The sequence below is a fragment of the Pimephales promelas genome, chromosome 3, assembly GCF_988280905.1.
Source record: "Pimephales promelas chromosome 3, fPimPro1.hap1.1, whole genome shotgun sequence".
NCBI lineage: Eukaryota > Metazoa > Chordata > Actinopteri > Cypriniformes > Leuciscidae > Pimephales > Pimephales promelas.
The window spans coordinates 12,321,300-12,332,139 of record NC_142771.1 but is presented as its reverse complement, the minus strand read 5'-3'; the positions used below and the strand labels follow the sequence as shown (position 1 = coordinate 12,332,139).

General features: G+C 38.2%; 1 protein-coding gene across 1 annotated transcript; it reads right to left on the bottom strand.

The window, feature by feature from the left end:
* Positions 1–256: 256 nt before the first annotated feature.
* Positions 257–10,590, bottom strand: gcdhb (glutaryl-CoA dehydrogenase b). The gene is made up of 12 exons (XM_039662756.2): positions 10,432–10,590; positions 9,821–9,933; positions 9,506–9,544; positions 9,272–9,412; positions 9,072–9,134; positions 8,505–8,675; positions 7,896–8,025; positions 6,788–7,004; positions 6,419–6,522; positions 6,124–6,249; positions 3,843–4,003; positions 257–784 (listed from the first exon to the last, which is right to left on the bottom strand). Exons 2-12 carry the CDS (start codon positions 9,918–9,920, stop codon positions 711–713), a joined length of 1,326 nt encoding a protein of 441 aa, XP_039518690.2. The 5' UTR covers positions 9,921–9,933; positions 10,432–10,590; the 3' UTR covers positions 257–710.
* Between the last annotated feature and the right edge of the window lie 250 nt (positions 10,591–10,840).

Genomic DNA, 10,840 nt, shown 5'->3' with positions numbered 1-10,840 from the left:
CTAAAGTGGTTTTGGTAACTACATTATTGGTTGTTTCAATAACTAAGGTTTGAGATATGTAGGATTAAGGCTTTTCTCCCCCAGCATTAGCTGAAAACCCATATAATTCGTTGTCAATTCTCTTTATGGCTTTCTCGGTACAAATGAGTGGCTCTGAATAAATATAGATGGCAAGATGCAACCATTACAAAATTAGGTTTTGATAACAGACCATAGAGCATCCATCTGCGTGATGAAAGCAAAAGGGGAAACACTGTAATATTGAACATTTTATTCACCTGCATTAAATATAATTTGTTCGAGACAGCCTAACACTTTGAGATTTTTTTTTTTATAATACATCAATGTACAACCAAAAACATGCAGATTTTCATTTTTGCGATCCTTGGTGCATTTCTTTACAAATCTACTGCGTGCAAACTTTGATTCAAAGTTTTGTGATCTAGTTATGAGGACATAGAAAAATAGATATCTGACAAAGACTACATAAAGTACAGACATTCAATTACCATATACAGTACCTGAAATACTGCTAACACGTTTTTGTTTTAAACCAGATTCAGAGAATATTGTGTTTATTAAAGATTTCAAATAAGTAATGTAATGGTAAATGATGCAAACTCTACATGCGTTCTTGAACTGAATGGATAATACTGTACGTCAAAGGCAGAAGTCAGTGTAAATGATGTGTACAGTAGGGAGACGGCAGCTCATTTGTCCACGGTAAAGGACTGCAGTCCAGTGATGGCTCTGCCCAGGATCAGGGCATGGATGTCATGGGTACCTACAAAAGACCACAATAATCAACGTGTTTGGGAAAAAAAAAAGTTACTCAATCAAGCCTTCAATCAGAGCTAGCTCATTATTATAGCTGGTTTTATACCAAGTTTTTTTTTTTTTTGTGATTCTTTATTTATGAAACATTTTACGTGAATAACTATTGACGACAAAGCCCAAGATCCATAAGACTAAATAAAATAAAAAATATGACAAGAAATTAAAATAAAATTGACCAAAACAATATATAGAAGGATCTCAAAGTCTTAGTCTCAATAAGGTGCAACCAAAATTGTATCGTCTTTCAACCAGTAGGACGGCTTTCTTTTTTTCATCCATTTGAGATAAAAATATTGCGCTGACATAAATATAAACATAAACAAAAATATTGCTGTCTATCTCAGATTTAGGCCTACACCACGTGAATTCATCCACTTCTCCGGAAATACATTAAAGTAAGTGGCTGGTGAGAAGAACAGAGTAAATTTTATAGTTGCCTACACAATGTGTATCTAAACAATTTACAATTGCCGCTTCCATAGACATCAGTGTGTATTTTACAAACAATAAATGTTGTTTTGCTAGTACTTATGTTTACTAAAATATCTGAATATTATCTAATATATGAAGTTGTTGATCACACGATCATAACATTAAAGCAACACTAAGTAAGATTTTTTACCTCAAAATCGTTTCAGTGGTTCATCAAGTCGTGACATGGTGAAATGCACTTATGCCACTGCTTTGCGGTCCTTTATCTGATTTATCCCTGCTATGTAAGATTGCCAGATCGGGTCGCGTTTCTGTAGTCCGAATGAGACATAAGAAAACTACAAATTTGACTTGCTTTACGGCGAGCGTTACAATTGCCGATAGGTGGACTCGACAGTAGACTACAACTACATTTAATATACATTTTTAAATGGGTACAACTACAACTACATTTTTATATGGGTAGCTTTCGAATTGTCATCATGATTCCAAAGCTAGTGCTGGATAAACAGAGAGTATGTGTGTGCGTGCGACAGTAGGTCAACCGCAAGAATGGACAATTCCGCTTCCAACCTGTAGGGTGACCGCAGAGGAAAAGTTCCTTGGTGTTGCTTTAAAGGATTAGTTCACTTTTGAAAAAACTTTTGCTGATAATTTACTCACCCCCATGTCATCCAAGATGTCCATGTCTTTCTTTCCTCAGTCGAAAAGAAATTAAGGTTTTTGATGAAAACATTCCAGGATTTTTCTCCTTATAATGGACTTCCATGGGAACCAGGTCCAACCGAGGTCCAAACGACAGTATAACAGTTACAGATGCAGCCTTAAATGTCTTTAAACGACACCAGACGATGAATAAGGGTCTTATCATGCAAAACGATCGGTTATTTCAAAGCTTATTCCAAAAATGTAACTTTTCTAAGGACAAATGCTAGCCTTTCTCCATTCTGTGAGGCGCGTTTGCAACGTCACGTAATATGTAATTACGTTCAAAAGGTCACGGGCGACGTAGCCAGAAGTACTGAGTCAGAGTGTTTACAAGTTGAACGCATAGGTTGAACGTGCAAACTAACTCAAACACCGTTTACAAAAAAGGAATTAAAAGGTAAAACAACGATGTCGGACGATTTTGATTCTGTACTTCCGGCTACGTCGCCCGTGACCTTTTGAACGTAATTACGTATTACGTGACGTTGCAAACGCGCCTCACAATATCTTACAAGGCTAGCATTTGTCCTTAGAAAAGTTACATTTTTGGAATAAGCTTTGAAATAACCGATCGTTTCGCATGATAAGACCCTTGTTCATCATTTGGTGTCGTTTAAAGACATTTGAAGCTGCATCTGAAACTGTTATTAACACTATCTTTCGGACCTTGAACCATCCGGTTCCCATTGAAGTCCATTATAAGGAGAAAAATCCTGGAATGTTTTCATCAAAAACCTTAATTTCTTTTCGACTGAGGAAAGAAAGACATGGACATCTTGGATGACATGGGGGTGAGTAAATTATCAGCAAAAGTTTTTTCAAAAGTGAACTAATCCTTTAAGCACATCATACGCGTTAAAGGGTTAACTAGCGATCACATGTGGTGATAATACGTCCGTTTAGGAGAACCAGAGGGCAGATATTTCAACAGACAGCTGAGACATTTAAGTGGCACTGAAATGAGGCATCGAAATCTGCGTTTTGATGTGGTCCCGTTACTTATCGGTTCCATATCGGAACCTGGTTTCAGTACCCAACCCTACCTGAGACACATTATCAGTGTATTTTCTGGAATCTCTGTGTGAAAGGGGCTATAAAGTTTAAGTTTAATGTAAAACTCAGTTCCTGGAGGGCCAAATATTTTACAATGTTATTTGGACTAAAAATGGCTAGAAAATCAAAGCCAAAATTGCGTTCCGCTAAAAAGTTTTAGGCCTGGTTTCACAGATTAAGCAAGGACTAGGATTTAGTTAAATAAGGACATTTGAATAGGTTTTCTAAACATGCCTTAAAAAAAACATTACTGGTTTGCATGGATTTGTTCGTGTTGCAAGATCTTGCTTGGAAAAAACAGTGAACACGAAAAAGCCCATAAATCCAAATGCTTTACATTGAAAATAAAACAAAATATCGCAACATGCTCCTGACTTTAATATCTCAATAAACTTGATCGCTTTATGATTGCAAATGATTTATGTTCTTAACTTAGTGTAAAACTATGCACTAACAGCCACCTTTATGGCTATTTTTTTTACTTACAGTGGGGCAGTGTTTATGAAATTATGTATTATTCCTTAAAAAAAAAAAGAACAAGGGAAAAGTCAGGATGTTTTGAACAAGTTTGTTGCTGTTCAAGGCAACCAACTGGAAATAATATAAAAAGTGCTTTAATGCAAGCTTTCTGATGTCCTCCAAAAATAACGAACTTTCTTTGTAATCCTGATCACTTTCCTAAAAGCTCAAAGCATTACAGACCTCTCGTCTGTGCTGTGACCAGCAGGAAGTTTAAATCAGGGATTACACACGGGTTTCTCTGTAATGCCTGATCTTTTCACTGTATTCACATCTCCGTCACTCTCTCTGACCTTCATAAGTGTTGACGGCTTCCAGGTTCAGGACGTGCCGAATGACGTGATATTCGTCAGCGATGCCGTTTCCTCCCAGCATATCTCGGGCCTGTCTAGCGATATCCAGGGCTTTCCCGCAGGAGTTCCTCTTCAGCATAGATATCATCTCTGGAGCCGCTCTGTGAACGTAGATCAGAGAGTAAAGACCGTTAGCTTGGATGTGATCAGTTAGACATCTACGCGTGGTGTTTTTCTTAATACATATTAAAATCATTCTTTCAAGACAGGGTTTACATTTTAAATTAAACTATGTTTTAGTAAACGTAGTAAATAAGTGGCCTTACTTCCTGCAGAGCAGCTCTATTTTGACAGGAAACTTCACTGGGGTGTATTTTTGTAATGATAAATATTGAAGTGACTTAAAGCTACACTGTGTGATTTTGACCCCCATCTAGCGGTGAAAACGTATATAACCATCCAGTGAATATTAGTTTCTGTTCCTCTCAATTCCGATTTTGTTTTAACTCCTACAGTGGCCAATGTAGTCCAAGATTAACATGGCTTCCAGTTCGACCTCGTATATGAGTGTTAACTCAAACGTAAACGCGAAAGGCGAAGCCTTTTGTCCCTCTTTGGCTAACGTACATTCAAGATGGAGGGGAAACATTACCCGTATGTATTTTCAATGGCATATTATACACTCACGAGAATCCTTTAATACTTGAACGAACTAAATATACATTAATGAGCACATATATTTTTGAAAGAACTAAGTGTTTTTAGCTAAGAATAAACTAAAAGAGTTACACAGTGTAGCTTTAAAAATGAAGAAAGTTAAATTACTGGACCTTTTAAAAAATAATTTACTAATCACATTTACTTTGTTAAAAAGGTTATATTATGCCATTTTTGTACAAGTTAATATGAATCTTTAGGGTCTAAATTAAAACTTTGTAATATACTTGTATTAAAAATTCTCATTAGTATTGTAAGAAAACACTAATTTTACCTGGTCAAAATCAGCTGTTTTCAGCATGCTATTTCAGTGCATATGCCTTTAAATTTACATTTACATTTATTCATTTAGCAGACGCTTTTATCCAAAGCAACTTACAAATGAGAACAATAGAAACAGTTAAACAAACAGTAGGACAACAAATGCAAGTGCTATGACCCCTCTCAGATAAATTTAATGCAGTTTTATTTATTTTTAGAGAATAGAAGATAAAAGAGAAAGTATTAGTATTACAGGATCAAGTGCTGCCGAAAAAGATACATCTTCAGCAGTTTCTTGAAAGTGGTTACTGATTCAGTAGCTCTGGTTGAGTTAAGCAGATCATTCCACCAGCAGGGAACAGTCACGGTAAAGGTCCGAGAAAGATTTTGTGCCTCTTTGAGATGGTACCACAAGACGACATTTGCTGGCAGATGGTCATGACTCATGAACTTTTTTTCGCGATTAAAGATTAATATGAAGGTTAATCAAGCGTTACACTCACTTCTTCTGGAGGTGCAGCAGGGACACGAATAGTTGGCACTGATTCTTTTTTCAGGAGCAGCTTCATAGTAAAACCAGTTTATAAAGCAGACCCTTGTTTATAAAGCAGTCTGGTGAGAAATTATTCTCGCAAACATGAAAGCTTTGACGTTGATCGTGGGGAATATTCCCTTCGAAAACAAAACTCAGCCACTGCGTCTTCAGCGGATTTAGGAACATCAAAATGACTGTGTTCGTTATTACACCCAAGAACAGTCAATCGCTTAGACGCCATTCTGCTCCAGTGTATCAACAATGGCGGACTAAGATGACAGCTCGCTCAGGGTGGGGATGTGTAGAAATGTTGCTGTCAATCAACAATCGTGGGAGGGGCGTCCGATTTAGTGACGTCACAAAATCGAACAGCTCGATTTGAGACAGGAAAACATACAAGAAGATTAAAACAAAAACACTGGAAGGATTTTTCTCCATCCAGTAAAAGTGTATGTACCATTATATGACCTCTTTTAAAAAATGCAATTGCAGTGAACGAATGGGAAGTGTCTAATGTTTCCATGTTTCTCTTCTTAACCAGAATTCACAAAACTTTTTGACTAATGAATTTGTGACTTTTGTTGATTTTTTGGAGAAGATTTTTTGTTAATCATATTATAGGGAAAATAGTCATAACGACCAAGTCAGTTATATAATATTTGAGGCCTGAGTAAAACTAAAATTAGGTCACTATATACTGTATATCCATCACTTTTTTTCACCCTGAGATAATCGTAAAAACCAGAGCAGCGTATAGATGAACCTCACTTTTTGTCATCTATCAGTCGGCCCAGCTGCAGACACGACTGCAAGCCGATAGTGATCTCGGTCAGCATGTCTGCCATCTTCTTCTGGATCAGTTGGTTTCTGGCTAGAGGAACTCCAAACTGGATCCTAAAGAGAACATTACAGGAACATTGTTACATTCTGAAAAACAAGAAGCATATACACATGAACTAAAAGGAGAGCCAATCTTAGCAAGAAAGCAAATTTACTGAGACTCCACACTTCCCTCACTATCCAGTCACTCATTAATGAGAACAGATTGCAGACGTGTTCTGACCTGTCCAGTGTGTACTGTCGTGCGGCGTGAAAACAAAACTCTGCGGCTCCCAGAGCTCCCCATGCGATGCCATAGCGAGCGTTATTCAGACACCCGAATGGACCCTGGTGAAAAATCACAGCTATATTAGCATTGAGATTCACTAAAAAATATCATAAAAAAAACATATCATGCATTGACTAGGTGCTTGTTTGAGAAGCCATAATTGGAAGAAAAGACTATTGCAACTTCCGTTTCATGCCAGTGCTTCATTATTGTGAAAGACTATATCTTGCATTGACTTTAAGTCTATGCCTACTAATAATCAAGTCAATAAACTCTGAGCCAGTGGTTCTTGATGGTGTCTCATGCGATTTCTCCCTCACTCACTGCCAGTCCTGAAACTTTGGGCAGCAGGTTTTCCTCTGGCACTTCCACCTCGTCCATGATGATCATGCCGGTGGCTGAAGCCCGCAGAGAAAACTTGCCCTCGATCTGGGGGGTGGACAGACCCTTCATGCCACGCTCCAGGATGAAACCACGCACCTTCCCGTCATCGCATTTGGCCCAAACCACACAGATATCAGCCACGGGTGAGTTCGTAATCCTGTGCGAGAGAATGAAGCAAGTTTAAGACGATAGAAGAGACTCTTTGTTACTTCTCTTGTCCTCAATTTAGATCATTTTTCAAAACAAGTGCTGCAGGAATGAGACCTAAAAACCGGAAATTAGCATTTTTAGCTAATTTAGAAGTCAATAGTCTAGAAGTCAATTTTATTTTTTTTTGTTAAATGCCTGAAAAAATATGTGTGTTTAACACAAGCTCAAGATATTTAAATGTTGTATTGTTTTTCTAAAGCATAAAAAAAAACACATTAATGATTTTTTTTTAATGATTTTGCTTATCTTGAAAAAGGCAGTTGATTACAAGAGGCTAAATGGACTACAGAGGTCATCATTCGTAAACTCTTCGTATCTTCTCACTGGTCCACCATTTTCACAGCTTTGCTGAGGTTATACAAACTATTCAAACTCAAACTTTCCAACTTGTAGGTTTTAAGTAAAGACTCAAAGATATGTCGTAAATGTTGTGATGATGATGTTGAAGTCAAATGACCGTGGTGTAGGACGTTTATAGTCTAATTTTAGATTTTTACTTCAGGTGATGTTAATGTGTAAAGATTATCATGATGATCAAAAGGTGTAAGAAAGAATCATAATCTTTAGTTGGTTTTCTACAATAATCCAAAAGCCAGTAGAAAAAAAATCCTTTTGGGTTTCTGCCAAGGGAATCAGGGTCTTGCAAACTTCTGGGATGGCCTACAAAAACACACCATAACTGCTGCATTCTGGCACTGGCAGCATCTGTCCATTAACTGAACGCAGGCTTATGACACCACCATGTGGACACAGACTGTTACTTGTAACCTTGTTCTGTACAGGATTGTGATTTCTTGCCCTTTACTGTTGTTCTAAGACTGTTGGCGCTTAGACGCACCAGGTCTTGGATCCGGTGAGGGTGAAGGTGCGACTGGACGGGTTGTACTTGGCTTTGGTCTCCATGCCGCTCGGGTCACTGCCGTGGTTTGGCTCCGTCAGTCCAAAGCAACCTAGAATCTCTCCTTGTGCTGCGCGACACATAGACAATATGATGTCTGTATGGTTATGAACTTAAAGGGATACTCCACTTTTTTTTGGAAATAGGCTCATTTTACCACTCCCCCAGAGTTAAACAGTTGAGTTTTACCATTTTTTAATGTATTCAGACAATTTTTGTATATTTAGAAGAATACCAGTAACCAGACAGTTTCTGGTCTCATTGACTTCCATAGTATATTTTTTTCCTACTATGGAAGTCAATGAGAACAAAAACTGTCTGGTTACTGATATTCATCTAAATATCAGAAAATCGTCTGAATGGATTTGAAAACGGTTAAACTCAACTGTTTAACTCTGGGGGAGTGGTAAAATGAGCCTATTTCCAAAAAAAGAGGAGAATCCTTTTAAGTGGGAGAGTCTTTTGAGCAATATTTCAGCCCATAATCAAAAGATAAAGAATGTGAACCATTAAGATTTATTGCATTGTGACACATTCTCTGAGTCTCACCCAGTCTGGGCAGGTATTTCTGCTTCTGTGCCTCGGTGCCGTAAGCGTTGATGGGGTGCATGACCAGCGAGGACTGCACACTCATGACCGAGCGATAGCCGCTGTCCACTCGCTCCACCTCGCGAGCGATGAGACCGTACGCCACGTAACTTGTGCCAGCACAGCCGTAACCTTGACAGGGAAGAGTGCATGAGTGAGGGAGAGTACTCTCCCTTGGGCACCAATTAACCTAGAGCCGGACATGTGCATTTGTTATTAGCCGGCCAACTTTATCGTGTGGAGCTGTGTCTACCGAGGTAATACATCATGCACAGTATCATGGAATTATGTCGAATTGCCATAAAGCAGTTTGTGGTTCTCGCTTCTCACAAGACTTCCTATTTCCAACTTAGCGGGACGTTAGCACCCATGTTGCATGGTTGGTTTTCAGCCTGGGGACGCTTGGGAAAGTCACCATTCTCTCCAGAACAGGTTATTGAATCATTCAAATGATTTCAAAACGGTTTTATTAAGTTGAAATAGTTGCCAAGTCCCCTTTTAATCACGGGACTGATATATTATACATACCTTTAATAGTTGGGCCCAAAACACCCAGTTCCCCCATCTCAGACACAATCTCACGATGAAAAACTAGTGGAGAACAAAGAGAAGTTTGTTTAAAAATGCTAAATCAATGGAAACTAACGCCCTACTACACAGCCTGTAGCCCATTTTAAAAGTCCTGTTGTAAACTACAAGCTGTCATTATGATATTAATATACACTCACCTTCATTTCTGTTGGCCATCAGGATACGCGGCATGAGTTTCTCCTGGCAGTAAGTGCGAAAAGAGTCTCGAATCATGACCTCCTCCTCTGTCAGGAGACTCTCCAGCTCCAACGCATCACGCCAGTCAAACTGCACTTTAGCTGAGGTTTACATGACGGGATATAACAAACACACAGGTCAGAGATCAGCAGATAAGCTTACAGCAGGAAATATTGCAAACGAAGTAAACATACGTGTTTTCACTTGCTTCTTTTCACCAGACTTCTCTGCATCTGATTAGAGGAATAATAGAATTATACATATGCATGTGCGAATAGAAATATGCATTCGAAATACACTCCCATTCAAAAGTTTGGGATCATAGAGATCCTTTACTACTTTATTAAGAAATGATGCATTGAATTGATCAACAGCGAGTCGCGACGGTAAAGACATTTATAATGGTTTTATTATTATCATAGTGAATAATAATAATAATAAAAACCAGCACAGGGGTGCTTTAGTGTGCATTATATAAAGACATATATCTGACAAACTGCTGTTCTGACCCCATGGAGAAGCCGCAGCAGTTTTCTGTGATCTGCAAGCTGTAAAGAGGACGGCTCTCTGGCTGTTCACAAGCAGACGGCTCGCACTCCTTAACGCCATGATGAGTGAGCCTCTGTAAAAGTAAAAATGCATGTCATAGAGCAGAGCAATCATATACATTACATGTGTATCAAAACATCCAGCAATGCCTTAATCATTTCTATGCATTTTTTATATAAAATCTTTATTTTACCAGGCTGCCCCTTCAAATTAATATCTGTTTTAAGAGAAAACTGCCCAAAATGGCAGCATACAATATCAACATAATACATATTATAGAGTTATTAAGTCATACTTTGCTGAAGTAACTAGTAATAACACTTGGCATACAGGACATTAAGATTGTGTTTTAAATGACAGATTTCATAATACTACTATAGCTAGGAGAGTTTCAGTCACTGGCCAACGTAGGTAAACAAATAAATCCTCAAACACTTATTCTGTAAACAAGCATTAGCGTCACAGTTCTTGGCCACAAGACGTGCACACGAATAGCAGTTGACCCAAAAGCACAGGAGCTAATAACGGACTCCGGTATAATGTCATATAAACAGATAAAAGCTTTACGTACCTGTATACGACGAATTATGATTTTTACAGCCTATGCTTTAAACAGGTGTGCTTTTAGTTCAGTTTGAGTTTGACAGGCAGCGCACGGAGGGCGGAAGAGGATCATGAATGTGTGAAAGATGGAGAGTCCCGGGCGCCATTTTGAGTGTGGCACACAGCGTCACTGGACCATTGAAATCTTATTTTTATTTTACGGCGGTTGGCTTGAACATTACCAGGTATTATAAAATAGGCAGATTTTGGAGGACTCATAATCTAAAACTAAAAATCTAAGTTTTTGAAGCGCATCTCTTTTCTAAAATGGCTCATGTTCGGTTACTTTTCGATTCCTCTTTTGATCAATTTAGTGTGCTTTTGCTAAACTAAAGTCGCCTATTAATTTATTGTTCTTTTTTTACTTTTGAAAAAAA